The sequence below is a fragment of the Psammomys obesus genome, unplaced genomic scaffold, assembly GCF_907164565.1.
Source record: "Psammomys obesus unplaced genomic scaffold, mPsaObe1.curated_primary_1811, whole genome shotgun sequence".
Classification (NCBI taxonomy): domain Eukaryota; kingdom Metazoa; phylum Chordata; class Mammalia; order Rodentia; family Muridae; genus Psammomys; species Psammomys obesus.
The window spans coordinates 5691320-5716895 of NW_026596088.1; the positions used below are offsets into that span (position 1 = coordinate 5691320).

General features: G+C 42.9%; 2 protein-coding genes across 3 annotated transcripts in view; both read left to right on the plus strand.

Annotated features, from left to right (window-relative positions):
• Palb2 (partner and localizer of BRCA2) overlaps window positions 1-5181 on the plus strand; it is a 24536-nt gene extending 19355 nt beyond the window's left edge. Inside the window, exons 11-13 of the mRNA XM_055627505.1 lie at window positions 1947-2034; window positions 3121-3269; window positions 4777-5181. Of these exons, the coding sequence (XP_055483480.1) occupies window positions 1947-2034; window positions 3121-3269; window positions 4777-4987 (448 nt within the window). The 3' untranslated portion in view covers window positions 4988-5181. The remainder of the gene's footprint in view (window positions 1-1946; window positions 2035-3120; window positions 3270-4776) is intronic.
• A 5088-nt stretch (window positions 5182-10269) lies between these two features.
• On the plus strand, window positions 10270-22687 carry Ndufab1 (NADH:ubiquinone oxidoreductase subunit AB1). 2 transcript variants are annotated; one of them, XM_055627567.1, is made up of 5 exons: window positions 10270-10475; window positions 14330-14452; window positions 16484-16571; window positions 18379-18478; window positions 22285-22687. In XM_055627567.1, exons 1-4 carry the CDS (start codon window positions 10308-10310, stop codon window positions 18468-18470), a joined length of 471 nt encoding a protein of 156 aa, XP_055483542.1. In that variant the 5' UTR covers window positions 10270-10307; the 3' UTR covers window positions 18471-18478; window positions 22285-22687. The 2 variants fall into 2 exon arrangements, with proteins under 2 accessions (XP_055483542.1, XP_055483541.1); XM_055627566.1 differs by lacking the exon at window positions 22285-22687 and adding an exon at window positions 19130-19263.
• Window positions 22688-25576: the final 2889 nt, after the last annotated feature.

Here is a 25576-nt window from a genome sequence, read left to right on the forward strand (position 1 = left end):
TTATTATTATTATTATTATTATTATTATTATTATTATTATTATTATTATTGATCTAGGGCCAGGCATGTGGTTGCTTTTAATGCCAGCCCTGAGAGGCAGAGGCAGGTGGCTCTCTGTGAGGCCAGCCTGGTAAACGGAATGAGTTCCAGGGCAGCCAGGGCTGTTACACAGAGAAAAGCTTTCTCTCAAAAAAAGAAAGAAATAAACAAAAACAAAAAAGAGATGCAAATATTTCATCTTGATTAAGCTATCTTTAATGAGTCTTTCAAACATTAAAGAGACAGTTCTGTACAATTCTCTTTGAAATGCAGAGATGAATCAGGTGTCTCAAGACTCCTTAAACCTCATAAGTAAATAAGATTTTATAATATATAGACCACACACTAACTTCTGTGCTAATGAAGTACTCTGCTATCTTGGACAGGAACAATCTAAGTGTTTTTACATACAGTCCCTGCCCAAAGAAAGTTCTGCATCAGGTGAATGAATGAACATGTTATATTCTGTTGTAGCATATAAAATGAGACAGAGGCATTTCTATAAGTAATGAAAAAAGAAGGATGGCTGTGAACTAGTGTAGACAGAAGAGTCTAATTTGAGGTCCTGCAGATTAGAGGAGCAGGCCATGATCTAGGTCTTAAGGAGTGGATGTGGGTTCCCCAGCAGTGGGGGAGGACTTTGGAAGGGGTAACCTGAGAAAAGATATGGGGCCGGGGAAATATATAGTTTGTTGGAGAGGGAACAGTTGACAATAATGTAGTATTGCAGCCCTTGATCTGCAAGGTTAAAAGTGTTATTAATGAGTAGCCACGGGAAAGTTTTCCATCAATACAGTGATATGATGGAGCAGTTACCAACATCACATATCCCCGGCACAGATGAGGAGTGGTTCCAACAAATGTTTTGCTTCCTTTATCTTCACTGTCTTCACTTTTCCCATATTTTATTCTACATGAGTCTCTTGCTCATGCCATTATTTTGGACCAGCTCTGATATGAATAAATAAAGTACAGACATAGCTGTAAATTCTTTTTAGAGTGTAATTTGGTAATATGGTAATTCTCAGTAGGAAACATAAACCATAAGCATAACAAGAGTGAGCTCTTATACCTGCTGGAGAAACGGCTTTTATACAGCCCCACACACCCATACCACTGGGCAGACAGTTCACAGCTACCTGGACTCCAGTTCCAAGGGATCCAATGCTCTTTCTGCCCTCTACTGCCACTGCATGAAAGTGTCTTAGATACAGACAAGCAAGCATACCTGAATGTATAAATAAAAAGATGTAAGGGCGATGGCAAATCATGATGAGTGGTGGAACTTGTAGCTGGCTTCATTTCAAGCACAAGGAGATGGTGGAGAATGTTGAGTAGAATGGGAAATTATCCACAGTGGTATAGCAGAGTCTATCCAAGGCTAAACTGTCAAGTTCAATTTTTGGCAAAGTTAACCTGTCATTTACTTTTAATAAGGGTATATAACATGGTGGTGTATGTCCTTAATTCCAGCACTCAGGAGGTAGAGTCAGATGGATGTCTGTGAGTTTGAGGCCAGCGTGGTCTACCTAAAGGATTCCTGATTAGCTTGGGTCACTGAGTCAGAGCTTATCTCACACACACACACACACACACACACACAAAACAAAAAAAAAAAAACAAAAACAAAAACAAGAAGTAATCTATAAAATATGGCTAGACAAAAGTACATGCTCTGTTCCTTAGTGTCTCCTTTTCCCAAATAGTTTGTAACAAATTAAGAACATTATGTGTGAACCAGGCATGGTGGTGAGGGCTTGCTATAGCAACGTTGAGAGCCCAAGGCTGGAGGAGCACAAGTCTGTGGTTAAATAGTGACAGTGTATCTTAAAAAGGAAAAGAAGTGTACTATGTGAAAATTATTTTACTGGAAGAATGTAATGACCTCATTTATTTTGATATCTAAGGAATTTAAAAACTGGCCAACTCCTGAAAAAGATGCACATTGATGATTCTTACCAAGTTTCGGGCTGTCACGGAGCCTATTCTGAGATGGTAAGTAATGACCTAGGACACAAGGTGTTTGTTTGTGTTATATATTGATCTCATCAGGGAAGAGAGTGACAGCTCCACTTGTCAACAGGCTCTTCCCTCTTCTCTTTTTTCAAAATTGGATGGCAGTGTGCTTTGTTTTGGCTTGGCTTGGCTTTGTTATGAGACAGGGTCTTGTGGAGCCTAGGCTGCCTTGAAACTGCCTCCATATTGAGTAAGATGACCTTGAACCTTGAACACTGCCTCTACCTCCAGTGCTGGGATTGCTGGCACATGACAGGTACTCTGTTGACATAGTTACATTCCTACCTAGCCTGTTTGTTCTTTTTTGAAATCTGTGAATGAAAGTGTTAGTACAGTGTGATTGCTTGTTATGTTTTCTACCTGTATGACTTAAATACCCACATTCCAAAATATGAATTTTGTTCTAAAAGTATTATCCCTATTATCAAACTTAATGCCTAACTACTTAACAATAAAAAGGGGGAAAAAAATCACAATATAGCCCTGATTGGTCTAGAACTCAGTATGTAGTTCAGCCTGTCTCAAAATCTTGAGTCCAGCATTTATAATCTGCTGAAAGAAGGCTGAGTTTGTTTCTAGAATTTGCCTGTTTTTCATTTAAGTAATTGGCATATTTGGTATAATTACTCCTAATCTCTGACCATTTAAACAGGGAGAGGTCTTACGTGGGTTTTTCCATACAAACCATAGATGATGCTTTCTTTTTTGTTACTTTATGGGAATTCTGAGATTTCAGATTACAAATGAATACTTTAAATTTGAGGGCTCCTTGTACGTGTCTGTACGACCTCCTTCCTTGTACCAGCCTTTTCCCAATGGATGGCATGAAGTGTGTCTGAAGTATAGGAACCTGATTAGTCATCTGGATTCATGTACAGCAGTACTGGTGAGGATCTAGAAGACCAGTGTGGAGATCATGTCAGCTGTTGCTATGTGAACAAAGGGAAGCCAGTGGTTATATCCTGCATGTTGAAGTGTCTGTTGATGGTTCCTTCTGCTTTGGTTTTGTCACCACTGTCAGACATACTCTTGATAGTCTGCCTGATTATTTCTTTCCCCCATCAGGGCCTCTTATTTGTTGTTCTGAGTCATCCGTGTGCCAAAGAAAGCCAGGCCTTTGGAAGCCCCATGTTTCAGCTGCTGGTGATTAACCCTAAGACAGCTCAGAGTACGGGTATTCTGCTGTGCTCCCTTCCACAAGGACAGGCCGGGAGGTAAGTGTGTGACTGCTGCTCAAGGGGGAGGTGTTTTGGAAGATGCTATGTAAATATGAAAGCTGGATATTTCTGTGTCACTAGACTTGAGTAGAGTAGAACATGAGATGCTAAAGGCTTTTGGGCTAGAGTTGTTGCTCAATGGTAGTATTTTTTATAGGGGGCCCAGGTTAAGACAGGGTTTCTCTGTATAGCCCTGGCTGTCTGGAACTTGTACTGTATACCAGACTGTCCTAGAACTCAAGAGATAGCATGCCTCTGCTTCCCTGTGCAGGGACTAAAGGCATGCACCACCAGTGCCTGGCTTAAAATATTGTCTTAAATATTTTTTATTGTTTTTTTTTAATTATCTCTGTGTGTGAAGTCTGTGTAAAAGAGTGCAGGTGACTAAGGAGGCCAGAGGTGTTAGATTCCCTAGAGCTGAAGCTATAGGCAGTTGTGAGCCACCTGACATGGGTGCTCGAAACTGAACTCAGGGCCTCTGCAAGAGCAATTACTGAACTGTCTCTCCAGCTCCCTTAAACATTTTCTTTAAAGAAAAACAGACAAACAAACAGGCTCTGACTATATGGAGAGAGGGTCAGGAGTAATAAGTGCACTGCTACTGTTTCAGGGGACCCAAGTTCGGTTTCCAGCATCCATGCCAGACAACTCATAACTACTTGTAACAACAGTCCAAAGGATGTTTCTGGTCTCTGTGGACACCAGTGGTCACTTGCACATACCTACACACAGGCACATATAAATAATTAAAAATAAATATTTTTTTTACAAGATCTAAACTGAAAACCTTTTAAATGAACTTTAGGAAGCTCTTTTCAATATGAAGTCTGACTTAGCCTTTACTGTTCAGGCATTTATTTCTCTTGATAAATATTTGCTTATTTACTGCAAATGACATAAGAGTTTTCTACTTGTATAGAGCTTTGGAACTGTTAGGTGCCCATGCAGGGCAGAAGGCCTTGAATACCCTAAGACTGAGTTATAGGTGGTTGTGAGCTACTGTATGGGTGCTGGAAATCAAACCCAGATCCTCTGGAAAAGCAGCTAGTGCATTTAACCATCTCTCCACATGAAGTACTGCAAACCATCTCTCTAGTTTACATTTTATATAAATACTATAAATCGTGAAAGTTCTTATTTTTGGCCTTCCAGAAGAGGGCACTAGATCTCATTCATTATAGATGGTTGTGAGCCACCATGTGGTTGCTGGGAATTGAAGTCAAGACCTTTAGGAAGAGCAACTAGTGCTCCTAACCTCTGAGCCATCTCTCCAGCCTACCTTCAAGCTTTAAAATTTAGTGTTTTATGTTTAATTAATTTATTTTGGAGGCATGTGTCATGGTGAGCATTTGGTGGCCAGAGATCAACTTTCAGTAGTCACTTTTCTCTCCATCATGTGGGTCCCAGGGATTAAGTATGGGTTTGTTGTTTAGTTTTGCAGAGTGTTACTGGGCCGTTTTGAAGCCTTTGGTGCGAGATCTGACTTGTCTCTTCCTTGTCTCAGGTTCTTGGAAGGGGATGTGAAAGATCATGTTGCAGCAGCAGTCCTGACTTCTGGGACAATTGCCGTTTGGGATTTGCTTCTGGGTCACTGCACTGCTCTCCTCCCTCCTGCCTCTGACCAGAATTGGTCTTTGGTTAAGTGGTCAGGTATAGATTCTCACTTACTGGCTGGACAAAAAGATGGAAATATATTCATGTACCGCTACTTGTAAAATTCAAATCGTTTTCTGGGTATTTTGCCTCCTAATAGTTTTTTGAAACAAAATACAAAATCTGAATGACATTTAACATGATTACTTGCGTGCATGTCCCACAAACTTAATTTTATTTATGGTGGCACTACTGACTGAATATTTGTTTATGTTTGCCCTAAAGTTAATGGTTTTAAGTCCATATTTGCACATTTGCTATTACAGGGGTACATAAGCAGTAAATGTTAATAAATGCTTATTTTGATACATTCTGCTTGGCATGTTCTATTTTTTTCCAGTCTGTTCAGATCATTTTAAAAATAAGAATTACTGAGAAAGATAGCTCAGTCAGTGAACTGCTTCCATGTACCAAACTTTCGTTACCGGAGGGAAATGCATAGTGACACAGCTGTAATTCTAGCATTGGGAAGGCAGAGATAGCCAGACATCTAGGGCTCACTGAGTAGCCAGGCTAACCTAATTGGCAAGATACAGGCCAGTGAAAGACCCTATCTCAAAAAGAAACCAAAAGGCAGATGACAGCTGAGCAGCAGCACGGAAGGCTGTTCTCTGGCCCCGTGTGCACTGGTCCATGTGCAGTACGCAAAGGTTACTGTGCAGCTGGAACATGAGACTATTTCAGCCAGCAAAGGGTACTGTGTACCTCTTGCTTAAGTGTTCTTAATTTACACATGTACACAATATATTTTGATTATATCTAACCTCTTAATTACTCATTTTGTTGTCTTCATGTGTGTGTGCATGCACACATACACACATGCATGCCACAGTGTTCTTAAAAGTCAGAGGACAGCTTACAGGAATTGGTTTTTTCCTTTCACTGTGTGGGACCTAAAGATTAAACTTGAGTTGTCACCTTTTATCTGCTGAGCCATTTCACTGGCCCTGTTTGTTTAAGAGAAGCTGACGACATAACCTAGGCTGCCATCAGGGTAAGATCCTCTTGCATCAGGTTCTCCCGAGTGCTGGGATTGTAGGTGTGCACCACCATGCCCACAATATACCTTTTCTTCCTCCTCCTCCTCCTCCTCCTCCTCCTCCTCCTCCTCTTCTTCTTCTTCTTCTTTTTTAAATAAGGACTATGTACATTGTATAGTCCTGTCTGGACTGCATTTCACCCTGCAGATGAGGCAGGCCTCAAACTCACAGAGATCTGCCTGCATCTCCTAAAGGATGAATTTAAGGTGTGCAATAGCATGCCAAACCTCACAATGTACTTTCAGTGCTGCTTATACTACCTGATTTTCATATATTTGTTAAAAAGAATTCAAAACACAGCAGGAACCTGGAGGCAGGAGCTGATGCAGGGGCCTCAGAGGGGTGCTGCTTACGGGCTTGCTCCCCATGGTTTGCGCAACCTTCTTTCTTACAGAACCCAGGGTCCTCAGCTCAGGGTGGTAATCACCCACAATGAGCTGGGTGCAATAATTACTTTTTCTCCATCAATGACTACTTTTGAAAAATGCCTTATGGCTGGATCTTACGAAGCATTTTCTCAGTTAAGGTTTGTTCCTTTTCGCTACCTCTAGTTTGTGTGTCAAATTGACATAAGACCAGCCAGCACAACAGGTATTTACCAGCCTTGCCTATGCAGTGCCAGCGATTGAACCCAGGATGTTTTCATTCTAGGCACTCTACTAATTTAATCACAGCATCCTCTTAAATCGTAACACAAGTACTAAGGATATGGTCACAGTCTTCATATTGGACCTTTTATTTTACAGGTCATGACATTTTGTGTTTCCCGTAGGGAAAAGGTCTCCAAGATTACATCATTTATATGTGAGGAGGTTTATTATGTTTAACCGAAAAGGTTGAGTGTAAACAAATGTAGAGGGCAAAAAAGGCCTTGAGTACACAGATAAGCACTGGAGAGGCCAGGAAAGTTAAACACAGAGCTTACCTATTCAGTGGAATGAGGGGCATAGCTGCTCTTCCTGGAACACCAGGGAGGATGTAGTTTTACAACCTGGCGATCCTTTGCTGTCTAATGAGACAAACTCTGCCCAGATCTCCTAATACATGCTTTTACTTATCCCAGACCCTTTCCTCCTAAATCTGGAGCATTGCTTCTAGACCGTAAAACACATGAACTTTACAAATACATAGAAGTACAGCCTGAATACCTCTATGTTGTCATAGGGTCAGGCCAATACTGACTACAACAGGCCTCGGTCAAGCTCTCTATACCCTAAATCTTGGGCACTATCTCTGAGTCAACCATACCTATTCTTGGGAAAGAATCCAGCTGTACTTTGTGAAGAATCTCAATGTAAACATGTCTTAAATTAAATGGTGCACTTGAGCCAGGCATGGTGGCATACATCTTTAATCCCAGCACTTGGGACACAGAGGCAGTCAGATCGCTGTGAGTTCGAGGCCAGCCTGGTCTACAAAGTGAGTCCAGACAGCTAGGTCTACAAAGAGAAACCCTGTCTTAAAAAAAAAGAAAATTGTGTACACTTGGGACTGAGTTGTTATCTGAATACTTTTCCCTCAAATTGTGCTATGCTTAAATATGGCTAAAGAAAAATTATCTGGGCCAGACTCTGGAAGTCTTGTTCCAGCATGGGTTAAAGTAAAATTGGGCTGAGCGTTTCGTTCCTGCCTCACCCTGATAAATTTTTCCCTGCCTGCTGTAAAGCCTGCAAGGGAATCCCCACCAAGAACAGGTTCTGTATGGTTACCATCAGGAGATGATCAGAATACAGTCTCACAAGTCTGACTGCTAAGCCTGCTGCTTCTCCAAGGTTTAACTTAAAACTCACAACTTTCCTTTTCTTTCTGTCTTTCTAAGTACTAGCCAAAAGCCTAAGCATGATTTCCTTGACTCGCTCGGTTTTCTATTTCTCTGAAGACCCATCCTCTCTTCTACAGTTGCCCGCTGACCTCCCTGCCTAACACCTGCGTATCTCCCTCCTTCCAGCAGCCATCTATTTGCAACTCACCAGCTTTGTTTCTCTTTCAAAACAGTAAAATGGTCCTTGGGCTTAACAAACAAACGAAACAACAACAATTAAAAAAACTACATGTCTATTGCCATGCAAAGAGAAACTTTCAAGACAGGATTGGTATCTTCAAATATTCTTGCTTTATGGACCAGACTGGCCTCAAACTTGAGATCCTCTTGTTTCTGCTTCTTGAGCGCTGGGACCACAGGTGTGCACCACCACTGTCTGGCACAAAGAAAAATTTTAATTGAAGGTGACTAAATAATTTTAACAAAAACTAGGAGTTGAGCAAGGGGTGGGAGGTAGAAGGGAAACACAGAAGCAGCGCGGTGCTTTGGGCTTCACATGGCCCAGGTCCTCTCTTCCAGAAGCCATTCCCACTCGTTACAGGAAAGGTCAGGATATTTGGTTGATGTCAGTTAGAGGGTAGCTGAAGTCTTCCTGGTACTCTGGCTGTCCCCGATTGTTTTTCGTTGATTACATAATTTTCTTAAGGCTTGCTTGTGATCTTTAAACGAGAGACTAATGAGAACAGATCTCACAGATACCCAGTAGTCAGACTATGTGCTAAATGAATTCCAAAGTTATTACACTAGTTGCTACATCAGGGAAGAAGGCCTCTTTGGAAAGGAGTCTAAGTAAAGTCTGAGATGGGTGTTTTCCCAGGTGATTGGTCCTCAGGGAACACTGCTCTAACCAACAGCACAAACTAATGAGGGTACCCTGAACCCAGGGGTAGATATTGGCTTCAGGCTCCAGAGACTATCACCACTTCAGCTTTCAAAGTGTCAAAATGAGTTCTTATCTCAAAAGCTAGATTAAGTACAGCTGAGACGTGGCATAAAATAGTGGAGAAAAAATGTAGGGAAGGCCTGCAGGAGTCAGGAAAGCAAAGGAGTCATTTTGAAAGGAAGATACTCATTAAACAAAGATACTAGGGAATTTTATTCACTGAGTGCCTCTCTATAGAGGCACTATAGAGGCATTTATTCACATAATGGTTGGCTCATTCTTAATCATACTGTTACCCTAAGTATACTTCTGAGCATGCTCAGTTTAATTAGGAGAGTAGGTAGTTTTAGGTCATAGGGTACGTGTTGATGAGATTGAGAGGGATGAACAGCTTCTAGGCATGCTCCACATACACCAGAAACCTTAGGTGAAATAAAGGAAAGAACGTTGTGTGGAAAGTGTGTTAATATGGGAGCTCTGCCTAGTGGCTAACTGTTATGGGTCTTTACCAGAGTTGCCACTTGCCCATTTTGTTCATTATGTTATTTACACATTGTCCAGTTTTAACTTTTTGCTACACTGAAGGTTGAACCCAGACCTTAGGGCATACAATTCCTTACAAACATACATTATCAAAATTTAAAGTATGTACACACTTCCACATTTATTAGTCTTCAGTTTATGCACAAAAGCACATGAGCTTTCAGGTATTGTGGGATTGGGTTATATATTATTTATCTATTTTGAGACAGGAGCTTGCTATGTATGTAGTCTAGGCTACCACCATTTCCTGACCCTGTTGCCTTTGCCTAGAGCTGGGAGCTGGGAATGTAGGCTTGGCAACCACACCTACCTGGCTACTATTTTTTTTTAAACATAATATTTTATTAATTACAATTTATTCACTTCGTATCCCAGCTGTAGCCCCCCTCCCTCCCTCATCTCCTCCCATGCCCCTCCCCTAGTCCACTGATAGGGGAAGTCCTCCCCACCCGCTTCCATCTGACCCTAGCTTATCAGGTCTCATCAGGACTGGCTCCATTGTCTTCCTCTGTGGCCTTGTAAGGCTTCTCCCCCATCCGTGGGAGGTGATCAAAAGTCGGCCACTGAGTTCATGTCAGTTACAGCCCCTGTTCCCATTACTAGGGAACCCACTCAAATGCTGAGCTGCCACGGGCTACATCTGAGCAGGGGTTCTAGGTTACCTCCATGCATGGTCCTTAGTTGGAGTATCGGTCTTTGCAAAGACCCCTGTGCCCAGATTTTTGGTTCTGTTGCTCTCCTTGTGGAGCTCCTGTCCCCTCCAGGTCTATCTCCCCCTTCTTTCATAAGATTCCCTGCACTCTGCCCAAAGTTTTTCTAGGAGTCAATACTCTTGAAACTATATTTGAGGACTTTTAGAGAAGAAAGAAGTCAGCTCCTTTTTGAATCTGATAGTGTTTAGGGATAGGTGGCCTTATTGCAGTTGCACCACAGTCGCCCTTGTCCTCCAAATGGATGCAGTTCCTCCGGGGGCCGCCAGGGACCGCCAGCGCCCGCGGAGCCCTCAAGCGCCGCTCTGTACGTGGCCGGCGTACAGCGTTTGCCCCAGCTTTGGCGGGAGGTCACGGCGCGGTGCATTCTGGGTTGGCGTAGCCATGGCGGCCCGTGTCCTTTCCGCCTGTGTCCGCCGCCTGCCCGCGGTCTACGCACCGCTGTCCCAGCTTCCCACACTGGCCTTGTCTCGGCCACTCAGCACCACTCTCCGCACTGAGGGAACCTGGAGGAGACCCGGGACTCTGCAGCCCGCCTTGGCCCTCGCGCAGGTGACTCGCGGTGACTTTGCCGGGGCTGGTCAGGGTCAGGGCCCTGGGCTGCTCGGGCTTGGAGGAGGGGCCCCAGCCGGCTGCACAGCTGCTGCAGTGGTGATCCGACACACACGGCTTCTGCCTAACGGGTTTTGGTTGGCTTTTGTTGCGAGGCCGAGTATTAGATTGTAGAACTTTGACCGAGTCTCTGAACAACAAAATTGGGCACCAGCTCTCATTCTGGCGTAGTGGCAGTGAAGTTTAGTTGAGAGAGATCGCGTAGAGCACCTATTGCAGTTGGACAGTTATGATGAAGGCAATTACTGTAGTCACTTCCTCGGAAAGGCTAAAGACAGTACACAAGGAGAAAGCCACTTGCCTACAGTCGCCCTCTCCAGAGTATTCTCTTCCTAGAGTTCTGTCGTGATTTTTCCCTTGTGGCACCTTTTGTCTGTGAGCCTTCTGGATGTAAGGATAAGAAACAAGTGCGTAGCATGCATATTTGATGAAACCAGTGTGAGGTTGAAACTGCAGAGGTCACTTTCAACCCCACATGCCCAACAGAAGACCAGCTAGCTCTCTTCCTGCTCCCCTTCTGACTTCTTTCTCTGGATTCAGGCCCTGGCATGGCATTTTACATTCCCCATGTGTATCCAAGATTAGGAACTACTACTGTAGGTTAGATAGACTCTGGGCCAAGTTGAAGAACCCTTTTTCATACTCATGAGTTTTCTCTGGTAGTGGTTTCAGTCACACCTGCCTGCTATAAGAAATAAGGATCTACATCCGTTGTTGAGATTCGCTGAGAGTGGGATGGATAGATAGGACATTGTCCCGTTTGCTATATCAAAAGGTTGGCATTACAAAGATGTTAAAAGAGCAGTAAAATTGCTCGGTGTTTGGGTCTAGAGACTAATTTCAGATGAGACTAAAATGCAAACTTAGTTGTGCATACAGATCATCATACAAGATTCTGATCCAGTAGGTCTGGAAAGTATTTGTTTTCATGGGCTTTCCAGGTGGGGTCCTGGGTCGGGACCATGCTTTGAACAACTGGTGCTATCTCTGCCTCGTACAGAGAGCAGAGGAACCACTTCATGCTTACAGAATGTTTTGAGTTTAAGTTCCTTCACAGGTACAGAGACAGTGTTTACAAGGTATTTTAGGCTTGTTATTGGGATATGGATGTTCTCTGCACAAATCAGAGAAAGCAAACAGTAAGCAAGGTTTGATGAAGGAATAAGAAAACTTTTCTCCCAATCACACAGCCTAGACAATTTAAATTAAGTTGTCTTGGAAGTTTCTGGCTAGAGCCCAGAAAATGAAGAAGATGAGTAAGGAAGAGTTTTGAAGAGGCGTGGGTTTGTTTCAAACAACTGCATTTGAGGGGTCTTCAGTTCCTGAAGTTTGCAGTGGACAAGTGACAGAGATGGCCTTTAAAGCTGTTTCCGTAAATAATGAAGGGCAGCAAGATGGATTGAGAACTCATCAGTATCAGGCCAGCTCAGAGTCACTGCAGATAGTGCCACCTTTGATTATTAGAGGTGATTTATGTCACATGTGTGAGTCTGGGGAGGAACACAGAAACAAGCCATGTTGACTACAGGGAAGGTGCTTTTCTAACTGAGATCTGGTAGGAGGAAGCAGTTTAGACCCTCCATGAGATAATGCAAGGGGTGCTGGTGCAGGATATCTAACCATCCTATGTCAGTTTCTTTGTGAAAAATGGGTAAAGTGCTTATGGTACCTTAGTCAATCTTTGGGCACTTGTGGCCCTGTAGGAACTTGCCAGGGATGCCTGTTGAACTACTGACACCTAGTGACCACAGAAGTAACAAAGCAGTTACTCCCGGCCACTTCTTTTCCCAAGCCTGGTATGTGCGCTTAGCACTACTGCTCTCCATCTCTTCCACGTTGATTCCACTTCACACCAGCCCTTGATGCTTTTTGTTTCTTGCCTCTGAGACAGGGTCTCACTTTATCTCAGGCTGGCCTTGGAACGCAGATTGGTTAAGAGTATGTTACTCTGCCTCAGCCTCCCAAGGACTAGGATTACAGTCCTGAACTACCATGTCTTTCTAAAATCTTCTTGGATCTTCTTTTCCTTCCAGTTTGGAAATTGAACCTGGGGACTCACTCATGCTAGGCAAGCCCTCAACCACTGAACTACAACCTCAGTCCCTTAACAGTTTCTGGTATCTTTCATACCTTCTTGATATGCACATAGGGCCTCTGTTAGATCCTCCTACCTCAGACTTTTCCGTCATTCTCACTATTCACATATTTCTTCTTCCTTGTTCTTATTCCTTTCTGCTTCATTTCATTTGTGACCTCATTAAGTCATTGTGATTAGTAGGGTCTGGTGGTATGCCTTTCAGAGGCCTCTAATACACAGTTTAAAGGAAACAATGGTTTTAGACACCCAAAAAGTGCCCTGCCATTCTAGACTCAGAAATCCTCTAGAAAAATATCTTCAGCTAATCTCTGTAGTTTGATGATTAAAGAAGTTTGCTGCAAAGTAAGTATATATTAATGAAGAGGTGTACATTGGTCCAATTTTGCTTTGAAGTAGGTTCTTGCTATATATTCAGGCTTGCCTGGACTCTGGATGCTCCTACCTCAACCTCTCACATCACAACATTTGACATCATGGCAGCTTAGGTCATTTTTCATAGACACATTCAGGGACCTGAGTGTCAACAAGCTACCCAGTGCTTTAGCTCACATACAGACATACATACATTTATTTAGTGTGTGAACATGCATGTGAAGGTCAGAGGATAACTTTAGGGAGCCTGTTTTCTCTCTCCACCATTTGGGTTCTGGGAATTGAACTTCCGTTATCAGGCTTGGTGGCAAGCACTTTAACTCTCTGATCCATATTGCTTTCTTCCCTCCCTCCCTCCCTCCCTTCCTTCCCTCCTTCCCTCCCTCCTTCCCTCCCTCCCTCCTTCCTGAGTTAAATATTGAACCCAGGGTTTCAAAACATGCTAAGCAAATTGCTCTACCATGAGCTGAAGACATGGCTCAACAATTAAGAGCAGTGGCTGTTCTTCCAGAGGTCCTGAGTTCAATTCCTAGAACCCACATGGCAGCTTACTACTGTTTATAGCTATACTCCCATAGCATCCCATACCTTCTTCTGGTGTGCAATTGGCAAGTGTACATGCAGACAAAACACCTATATACATAAATAAATAAATCTTTAAAAAAAAATGCTCGACCATTCTGTCCCTGCCCTTCCTTATTTTGAAACAGGTTCTCACTAAACTGCCCTACTTGGCCTTGAATTTGTCTTCTCCTACCTCCCCTCCCAAGTACCTGGGATTAAAAGCTCAGCAGCAGACTCATTTTTTGCAAAAAAGCGTTAGGTGGGTCAGTGTTCCTCCATACTTGGTAAGTGAAATCTAGTTAAGGCTGCAGTACCCAGCTGAGTATAAAACAGACTGACAGCAGAGATACCTGAGACATTATAATAACACTCAGATTCATATGTCTGGTGGTCACAAACCATGCCCATCTGGCAGGGAAACAGGGCTGTGAGCCTCAGCGATGGTGGCTGGTTTGTTTGTTCTAGCCAGAGTCTACTACCAAAGCAAAATTAGACCCTTCTGAGTACCACGGTAGCTGTTAGGGTGGATTGTTTTGTCTCCTATCTGTGTGATGAGTGTGACAGTGCATTGAAGAGGCCATGGCAAGCTAAATTTGCCTAGAACACTTAAGCATTTTTGTGTTAGTGACAGTCTGAGCAAGATGATCTCCAAAGCCAGCGGTACCAGTCCTGATTTTGAGGGTAAGTGACCGCCATTCCGATGCTCTTATGTAAAAATGTGGGGACTAAATGACAGTCTCTCCTTCCTGCCTTTGTTCAGGTGCCTGGAAGGGTCACACACCTGTGCCGCCAGTACAGTGATGCACCCCCATTGACGTTAGAGGGAATCAAAGACCGAGTTCTGTATGTCTTGAAACTCTATGACAAAATTGACCCAGAAAAGGTAAGAGATTTAATTTTTTTTTTAATTTTTTCCTTTATTTCCCTTGTGTGGGTGTGTATATGTACTTGTGCACGTTTGTATATGTGTGTCATGACCTCCATGAGGAAGTCACAGGACAATTTTTTACAGCAGTCAGTTTTCTCCTACGGTGTCTCTCCCAAGGACTGAACTCGGGGTCATCAGGATTGGTGGCAAGCACCTTTACCTGCTGTGCCATCTCACCAGCCCAGTTTTTAACTTTAGCAAATTTAATCACATAGTATAAAATTCAAAGGGTCCAAACAAATATTCAGTTAAAAGTCTGCCCAGCTTCTAGCCAACCAGTTCCCCTACTAGAAGATTGACATTGCCCTTGTATACACACTAGCTTCTTGTGTATCTTTCCAGAGAGACACAATAGATATGTCACACAGTACACATATATGTATAACATATGTATTTGTCTCATTCACTTTTTTATTGGTGTGATTAAACACCATGACCAAGGCAACCTCCAGAAGGAAGAAAGAGTTAACGTAGGGATTATAGTTTCCTCATGGCAAGAAGAATGGCAGTAGGCAGGTAGACACGGCAGTGGAGAAGTAGCAAGGAGCTTACATCTTGAACCACAAACAGGAAGCAAAAGCATGAGGCTTTTGATGCCTCAAAGCTTGCCCCTGTGACACACCCCCTCCAAACAAGGTTACACCTCCTAACCCTTCCCAAATAGCCACCGACTGAGAACCAAATATTCAAATGCCCAAGATTCATGGGGGACTTCTCATTCAAACCACCACAGTATTTGTTTATCTCCCACTCTCTTCCAAAAACACAAATGATCTGGGAGTTTAGTTCAGGCAGAAGCACATACTTACCCAATAGCAGGGACTGGTCACAATCCTCAGTACAAGAAAAGCCTGTAGAAAACCACAGGTGGTCCATGTAACAACTTCCTTCTGCTTCTTGCTTTTTGTTGAAAGGCAGGGTCTCACTGTATAGCCCATGCTGGCCCAGAACTCACATTGTTAGCCTCATCCCCCTTAGTGCTAGGATTATAAAGATGCACTACCACATGAGGTTTGCTTCTGTCTTTTTTGTTTCATTGTGGCAGGGTTTTATATGTTGCTTTGTCCCTCCTGGAACTCTGTAAATCAGGCTGGCCTTGAATTCAGAGCTCCACCTGCCTCTGCCTCCTGAGTGTTTGGATTAAACGCATGCACCACTACTGCCTGGCTCTTTCTTTTTTTAGCTCTTGGAAGTTTTTCATAGTGGATTGTAAACATTTTTTTTTTCTTTAGTAACTGAATTTGTTGTGTGTGTAAGGTAGTTTGTTTAAAATGAAGTTTTAAGATTTATTATGAATACATTATTCTGCCTGCATGTATGCCTGCACGCCAGAAGAGGACACCAGGCCTCATTTTAGATGGTTGTGAGCCACCATGCAGTTGTATTCTTAACCTCTGAGCCATCTCTCCCTTAAATGTAGTTTTTAAAAAGATTTTTTTTTGTTTGTGTGTGTGTGTGCGTATGTGCATGTGTACCTGCCTATGTGTGTGCTAAGAACAGAAGAAGTCATCAGATGTCCTATCATTCTCCCGTCTATTTTGAAGCAAGGTAGCTCTGAACCTGGAGCTCCCACTTTCTCAGCTAGGCTGAAAGCCAGTAAATCCAGTGTTCTCCCTGTCTGTGTCCACTCTGGAGCTGACAGTGTATACCAAACACCCAGGTGTTATGAGGGAGCTGGGATCAGAACTATGGTCCTCAGGATTACATAGAGTGCTTATAACTGCTGGGCCATCTCTTTAGGACCGTAACATGTATTTTAAAGAATATTTCCTGGTGATCTTGGAGTCTACATTATGAGCAAATGAAATACTGTATTTTCTCATCTGAAGGTATGTGCAGTTCATGTTAAACACACCATGTATATAAAGCCCTGATGTTTCTTTAAAAAAAAAAAAAATCTTCTGTGTATGATGAAGTAGCACTCTGTTGTATTGAGAGGCAAACACTTTCGTGGGTTAAATTTTGTTTGGTATATCTTTCTTGCAGCTCTCAGTAAATTCTCATTTTATGAAGGACCTGGGCTTAGACAGTTTGGACCAAGTGGAGATTATTATGGCCATGGAAGATGAATTTGGTAAGATATATACCTTAGCTTTGGGTCTGCATGTTATGCGTCTTTGTTTTTATATTTTTAAGAAAAGATCTCTCTCTGTACCTCAGGCTACATAGCCCAGGTCAGGTGACTATTAAACTAAAGGAAATCTGGATTGGAATCGGCTTTAGTAGAAACAATAGCAGTTGATACTTGCCAGGCTTTGTACTGTCATGTGATGTAAACATTAGGGCCAGCACAGACCAGGCAGAATGCACAGTACAAATAAAGGCCTGGGAGAGCATGGGACCAAGGGCAAAAGTCTTATTTGTACAAATACTGATGACAGTTAAGGCCCTTCATGAGCTTTGATGACAGTAGCTAGACAGCAGTAGCAAGCTATGCTGAAGACATAGCTGAAGTCTGAGTCTCCTGTGATATCTGTCATGCCTCCTCCAAGATGTTTTTATTAAGGTCTGTTTGCTGTGAAAATGAGACTATAAAATGCCCAAAATAGCTTTTTAGCTAGCTCTTCAAGTAGGGCGCAAGGGACTTGTGTGCAACCCAACAGAGCAGACCCTCAAAGATGATGCTAGCAAGAATGATGCTGTTGCTGCCTGAGGCTTACACATACCAGAGCTGGACTGAGCTCAGACATGTGTGAGCTCGACAAGCAATGGCACTTCTCAAAGGTGTTTCCCTACACTGTAAAATGAGTGTGTCAATAGTAGGAGCCTCAAGATTGGTACTGCTGAGAGATCACATAGAAGGTGCTCACTAAAATGTTCGAGGCAAGTAAAACAAACGGAAACTACCAAAACCCAACTACATAACAAGGAACAAAGGGTACAGACTACGGCATGGATGACCCCTGAAGGTAGAAGTCAAATACAAACACCTCATCACCTGCTGCACGCACACTGCTGGCATGAGAGAGCGAGGGGAATACCTAAGACCACCAAGGGTTGGGATGGTGAGGAGTGACCTGATGACACCTGGTTTCCTTTAGGGATGATGAAAATGTTCTAGGACAGTGGTTCTCAACCTTCCTGATGCTGTGACCTTTAAATACAGTTCCTCATGTTGTGGTGACCCCAAGCATAAAAGTATATTGTTATATCATTAACTGTAATTTTGCTGCTGTTATGAATCATAATGTAAATATCAGATACGCAACCCTCAAAGGGGTGGAGACCCAAAGATTGAGAACCATTGTTCTAGGGGAAATTGGATTAATTTGTGGGGAATTAGATATTAGCAATGGTTGTAAAACCTGTGAGCGTACTACACATTACTGAGTTGTGTGATCTTTTTTTTTTTTTTTTTTTTTTGGCTAGGCAGTGGTGGTGCACAGCTTTAATAATCCCGGGACTCAGGAGGCAGAGGCAGGCAGATCTCTTTGAGTTCAAGACCAGCCTATCTACAGGATAGCCAGGGTGATTACACATAGATTACACATAGAAACCCTGGTTTTAAAAAAAAAGAAACCCTGGTTTGGAGGGAAAGGAGAAATTTTCTTTTATGTTAATCCTTTCTTTAAAAAAAAAAAAAACTTATGACTAACACGATACACATATTTTTCTAAAACCTTCCCAGTTCAAATTCAAAATGGGATTGCTGGAGATGTTTAACACAGTTGTGGGTATTTTGGAAGGATCAAATGCAAGCCAAGCCTGGCGGCACAGACCTATAATCAGAGCTACCTGAAATTTCAAGGTTAGCCTGAGTAACTTACTGAGGCTCTGACCTAAAATTCACGGGAGCAGCGGAAGGAGTATCATCTGCACTCATCAGCCTGAGAGGGTTTGCTTTTTCCATGCTCATGTTTTGTTACCTTTTTTTTTTTTAGGGTTTGAAATCCCTGATATAGATGCAGAGAAGTTAATGTGTCCACAAGAAATTGTAGATTACATTGCAGATAAGAAGGATGTGTATGAATAAAGTATCAGGTAAATAATCTGACATAAACCCATGTTCTCCCATAGGATCAATCTGTCTGTAGTTCTTCAATAAAGCAAGGCTCATAAAACGAAAGTTGGCAGTGCCTGACTGTCATTAGGTGTAAAATACAGGCCATTTCTGGTTATCTGCCATTCACAGCCCTAACCCATGATGTGGTCTTTATCTTCAGGAGAGGCTTGAGATCATCTTTCCTGGATAGGAGTCAGCCATCTTCTTAAAAGCAGTCTTACACAAATACTGCATGTCATACCCCGGAGAGAAACCTCAGTCCCTCATGTACCCACCAGCACAAGCATCACCTGCTCATGTGGCCCAGGATTGCTCACAGCTAAAAGACAGAACCAGGTTGGCTGTACTGTTGGCAGTGCTGTGAGCCTGTTCATCCTAGACAAGCTGCTGAGCGCTGAATTTGAGCCCCTGTAAAGTGGGAGTGATGGCTGACCCTATCAGGCCTTTAAAGGTCAAACTGGGTCACAAATGGGCAGTGCTGCCTGTTGGTTGGAGGCCTTAGTTGGCTTAGCTCTACTTCTCAATGCTTAGGATATTTATAGTTTCAGTGCACTGGGCACCTTAAAGATGGCACAGAGAACCAATGACCACACACCAAAAAGAAACCCAACTTGTCTTGTCATTGCCAGAGCCTTCTTCCTCACTGAGAGAACTCCGAGGACACATGATGGCATTGTGACTGACCGACAATGGTTCTGTTGGATTTGTATTTAAATTGTCTGAGTGTTTTGCCCTTTAAAAATAAATCTATTACAAAACTAAATTTTTCTCTATCTTCAGTTTTTCTTTTTTGAGACAGTCTCATTCTGGCCTAAACTAACACAGGCTAACCTCAGTCACAGTGATCCTCCTGCTTAGCTTCCCAAGTGCTAAGATTATAGGGTTGAACCACCCTGGCTCCACCTAATTTTTAAATTTTATTGATGTTACTTAATACTTTTAAAGATATGTCATTGGTAATCATGTATATCAAAAATATAGCCTGGGGTATTGTGATGGGTAGCTGGGGTGAATAATCATAATGATAAAAGGTAGTAATATATTTTGTATGAAAGTGTCACAATGAAACCCATTATTCTGTATGGTGACCAAAAAATAAAGATGAAAACTGTATGACCTACACAAAAGCAGTGTTTCCAGCAGTGTACCTGAAATAGGCTTCCCTCTCCCACCACCTCAGTACATGGTGGGAAAGGACAGCTGCTCCACTGGTTTCTGCCTCATTACCTCATAAATCAGATGCTACTGGGCTAGTTCCCTAAAACCCTTTCCAAATTATGAGAGTTGAAGTTAGAGGGAGAGCCAGCTCTCCTGGGGATAAGCATGGCTTTAAACATTACTGTTTCGTCCCACATCCACTATAAGTTCTGCCCTCACCTCCTATTTGAGACATGCTCTCTGTGTAGCCCAAGCTGGCCTCACACCCATAATCCACCCTCCATCTTCTGAGTATTGGGAGTAATGCCTCCACACCAGCTACCCTTTTGTTCTCATCACTGTTTTTCGTTCTTGGGGTTGATGTAGGTAACATGTTTGTAGACAGGAAGGGAAGCAAGAGCCTACAGAAGGTGGTATCAATGTGAGGAACTGAGGTGAGTGATCCTCAGCAGAGGCTTCTGGTGGATGAATGGTAAAAAGGCAGGAACCAGCTCTACACTGGGCCTACCCTCAGCACCCTCTTTCTGAAGTGCCCACTCTCTGTTTCCCTAAAGTTATTTTAGACATGTTGACCACACTTGTTCCTTTTAGTAATAGAAACCATTTGTTGTTGGTGTTTCAGGGGTTTTCCCCTATGGTGCTGGAGATGGATTCCAGGGCAGTGAACGTGTTAAGAGAAGTGCTCTGCCACTGTGTTACACCTTCAGCTACCATCTCTCCTTTACAATCTAATTACAGCATTTCTTCCTTTTTCCTCCCTTTAAACCTTCCCATATGCCCTTGCCTACTCTCCTTGGTAGGTATTACATATATACCTATTTATTCCTAAATAAAACCTGCTCAGTCCATATAATGTTACTTGAACATATGCTTTTAGGGCTGACAATCTGGTACTGAAGCACCAATTGGAGTGCTCTTTTCTGGCGAAGACCATCTCTCCTGCTTCCAGGTTTCCTCAAGTGCCTATTGTTCTGCATGTAGGGTTAGGGCCTCATGGGTTTTCTCCTTTTTGCTTTGGCCTGTCCATTAGTGTTATCTTTGTTCAGCTCACATTTGGGCTGTCATGTTGGTGACACTTTATAGGTATACAGTTAAAATATGTAAAGCTGCCATCACTTAGAATTTAAGAAGCTTATTTTTTTACAGACACCTTTATTGCACAGAGAGCTTAGTATTTTGGCAACCAAGAGTGAACTACATAGACTGCTGACTGGAACTTACTCCAGGTCATTTTAGTAACATTCTCCTAAGTTGTTCTGGGTACTTTAAATCCCAAGATAGTTGAAGATTTGGCCAAAGAGCTGGGTATGGTGGCACATGCCTGTAATCCCAGCACTAGGGGAGGCAGATGCTGGTGGATCTCTGAATCAAGGTCAGCCTAGTCTACAGAGAAAGTCCAAGACAGCAAGGCTACACAGAGAAACCCTGTGAGGGGAGGAAAAAAAAAAAAAGATTTGGCCAAAGAATGCATCTGGATTGTTTTTGCCAAAGACCACTCTTCTAGCAGCACTGATATTAGGGCAACTTGTCATTGACCTCTCACCACATCTGGCTACATCACTCTGGGTGAGCTAAAGTTCACTGGCTCACACATTTAGGATCTTTGCTTAAACAGTAAGCACCTTTCTGCTCACCAGAATGTTTTTGGTGAGGATTCTCTGCTCTGATGAGTAGTCAGCAAACTGACCACATACAGCATTCCAATTTGTGTGCAAATCAGGGAACAGATTACATGCATTTAATGAGTAAGTTTTGTGTGCATCTTCACAAGTGTGTTGTGTCAGAGAACAACGTTGATTCGAGGTGTCTTCCTGCACTGTTCTCTACTTTAATATGGAGGCAAGGTCCCTTGCTTGCTGTTTCAGCTAATGTAGCTGGCAGCTTGTTTGGGTAATTTCCTGTCTTGTGCCTTGGGTGACTCCTTGTGGCTGGGGCTGGAGCTCACTGGAAGAACAGGTACCTGCTAGAATGCACAGGGCCCCAGGTTCTACACCCAGCACTGGAAAAAATAAGACCTGGAACCAGCCGTTTTCCAGGCGTTGTCTCCTAATACCTCTAGTTCAGCCACTTCAGTCTCCTCACTGTATCCACCAGACAGTCCCAACAATGAGCCACCAGGAGGTGTCTGGAGACCTTTAAAGTTTACATGACAGTATGTACAATAATATAAGCTAACCGGTGCTGATGTACTAACGACACGTCACCCACCAGGTGTTCTTGCTAAAACCTAGTAGGCAGACTGATGGTGAAGGAGTGAGTCCAGAAGGCTGCATACTCTGTAGTCTGAGCTTCTAACTCACAGGAAAAGGCAGTATGACTGTTCTAAGAGAGATGGTAACTTTGAGAAACTTGGAGCTGGAAAGCACTAGGAAGAAAACATCTGGGGTAACTGGATTGTATGTATGTGATAAGACAATGTTAAATTTCCAGGTACAGCAGTCAGAATAACTGTACTGCCTGGAAATACAAAATATTTAGGAGTAAAGCATGTCAGCAGCTGGCTTTGAAATGATTCAGAAAAAAAAAATGCTAACTGGTGACTAGCTAGGGTAAGCCTTTGAGTTCACAGTACTGTATGTATGTATGTATGTATTTATTTATTTATTTATTATTTTTTGTGAGACAGGATTTCTTTGTGTACCCTTGGATGTCTTGGATCCTATTCTGCAGACCAGGCTGGCCTCGAACTCACAAAGATCTGCCTGCCCTTGCCTGATTCCAGAATGCTGGGATTAAAGATGTGCACCTCCACTACCCAGCCACAGTACCATTTCAACTGTCAAATTTGCCAAAGGATGGGAAGAAGCTTCAATATACATTTGAAGAGGACTGTACTGAGGACTGGTAACTGGATGTCGCCAAGGTGTGCATCACATCTGTAATCTTAACTGTGAGCCCCAGGCTGGCCTAAGACAGAAACTGTCTCAAAAGGTAACAGCAAACACTGGGTGGGCTTGGTTGAACAGAAACAAATCTGTAGAATATGGAAATGTTGCTGTTTTAAATAAATATAAGCACGCATGCCTGTATGGAGGTGAGAGAATTGGAAGTTCAAGATTACCCATGGCTACACACTGAGTTCAAGGCCAGCCTGGGCAACAGAGTATCTTGTCTCAAAACACTGAAGTGAAGAAAAGCAGTATGATCCTCTTTGTATAAAACATACCAATGTGAAAAAACAAAAGATACCAAAGTATGAATAAATAATGGTCAAGACACATCAGAGGAATATATAGTTAACAGGTAAATTTCTAAATGTGCTGTTAATAAATGAGGAATGAAATCAATATTGTAAAAAGGGTAAGAAAACTGATGTGGTTCAGCCAAGAACTGAAGATCTGCCTGGAAAGGCTCTTGCAGGCAGTTAACAGCACATAGGAAGGACAGCACACAGAACATAGCAGGAGCAGTAGTTGAGTGCAAATCCACGTGGCACACAACTCAGCTACCTAAGAAATTCAAAGCCAACTAGGGCCACAAGACCCTGTCTCAAAAAAAAAGAAAAAAAAGATCAGTAATAATAGGTGGGAAATCAGCCTCTGGCTCAGGAAACCTATAGGGCATAGCCTAGATGGTCACCTGCAGTTAAAGAGGTGTTAGTCCACCAAAGGGCCTTACAGTCTGATTAAGGAACTTGTTGGTCACTGGGATTTTCTGCAGTGCAAAGATCAAAGACTGTAGACACATAGGGTGTGGTTAAGAGGATGAACTTGATGGCTACTTCAAGAGCTCCAAAAGAGAAAGAGATTTGGAGACTGGGATAAAGTAATGGATGGAGAAATTCTCTGAGTAATTGTTGTGAAAACTGTTTCAGCTGTTCACACAGGTAAGTTGCTACTAAAACCAGGAATAATAAATGAGGGTCAGATTCTAAGGAGTCATCATTTCCCTTTGGGACACGGTGAATTTGTGGGATACCCAAGCAGGTAACAGAGAAAATGAGCAAAAGCATAAGCAAAATTCCATGCTGGAATGGAGCCAGGGCTCACAATCAGGGTCTGTGCAGTTCCTCCTCACTTTACCAAGTTGAGTTAAGGCTGACCCTTTGTTCCTGGAATGGGTCCTCATGTGCTAAAGCCTAACATGACTTCTGTTCCTTCAGCAATAGGTCAGCTGGGGTTGAGTAGATGGGGAAACAGACACACACACCTATCACTTGAGATTTCCTTATCAAGTGCAGTGTATATGATTTTAAGTTTTTAAAAAGGTAATAAAGCCAAATAAGCAAATTTCAGACTTTTATTAACAATAAATCCAAAGAATAAATGCCAAGGTCAAAGTTTCAGCAAGCAATCCCCAACATGTATCAGTAAAATCAGGGAGGCAACAATCAAGCAAAATAGGCAAGAACCACTTTTCTTATCCTCAACAGTCAAGTGAATGGGTGCAGATATCAGCATCAGGCAAATCTGGTTTCTGAGTCAGCTGGTTAGACAGGCATGTGATTGTTCTCTGGGTTGAAATGAGGGTACTAGAAGGGATGTGGCAGATCAAATAAGTGCTGACATGACAGAACCTGAAATGCAGTGTTTAGAGTAAATCTTACAGAGAGAGCCGCCAGAGTCCTCTCTGGCCTCCATTCTTCTCTTGAAGGCTGGAACCCTAGAAAAGGTGTATCCAAGCGGCATTTATCCATCACATAACCAGAGGTCGAAACCCTGTAAGATGACCCGTCAAAGTGTTGTGACCGCTGAACAGCCAGAGGTCCACAACGAATGAGTGACACTTATTCACAGTGACAGTGTCTGTCTGAGGGTAACTAACACAACACCCTCCTGTGGGGTTGCCAGAAGACAGGTTCCCACACCTCAAAGAACACAGCAGAACTAGGCAGTACATGGTCAGTTGCCTCACAACCTGAGTGGGCTATCTGCATTGGGGTGGGTCTGACACTATGGGTTTCTGTTATCAGTCAAAGAGCCCAAGTCCTTGGCCTAAACTCATATGAACGCAGTTTGTCATCAAGAACTACAACAGAGCTGGGCACGGTGGTGCACACCTGTAATCTCAGTACTCAGACAGAGGCAGGCAGATCTCTGTAAGTTCGAGGACAGCCTGGTCTACAAAGTGAGTCCAGGATAGCTAAGGCGACACAGAGAAACCCTGTCTTGAAACACAAAACAAACAAAAAAGAACTACAACAGTCTCCAGTAATAGAGCATTGGAACCTATGTTTTAGACGTGGGTACAACCATAGTGATCACTTTCAAAAGTAGAACATGGCCCTAAGTGGGTAAGAGGGAAGTCCCCTGTTAAGCCTGCCCAGGACCAAGCAGGACATAGTGACACACCTATAATCTTAGCAGTTGGGAGACAGAGGCAGAAGTAGAAGTAAGGGGCAAGGCTACCCTCAGCTTCAAACTGAGTTCAAGGCCAGCCTGATCCACAAAACAAGGCCAGTCGGAGCCCTATGAGTAAGACTCTGTTTAAAAAATAAAAATAAAAAAAAATAAATAAATAAATTGGACAGGAATATTAATAGGAGCCAGGCAGTGGTGGTGGCACACCTTTAATCCCAGTACTCGGAAGGTAGAGGCAGGTAGATCTGAGTTCGAGACCAGCGTGGTCTACAGAGTGAATTCCAGAATAGCCAAAATTATACACAGTGAAACAGTGAAACCCTGTCTCAAAAAAAAAAAAAAAAATTAACAGGAAAAAAAAATCTACAAATGAAGTATTACTGACACATCTTTATATGAGACAGCATTCATACACCCTTATTCTTAGGAGACACTTATATAACCAGAGGCAAATGTCTCCATCTGCATGTCTGTCAAATAATTCATCAGCGTAATAAACTGGTCTGATTAAAGAGCACATGTGGAGCTGGCCGGTGTTGGCACACGTCTTTAATCCCAGGAGGCAGAGGCAGGTGGATCTCTGTGAGTTCCAGGACAGCCAGAACTACACAGAGAAAC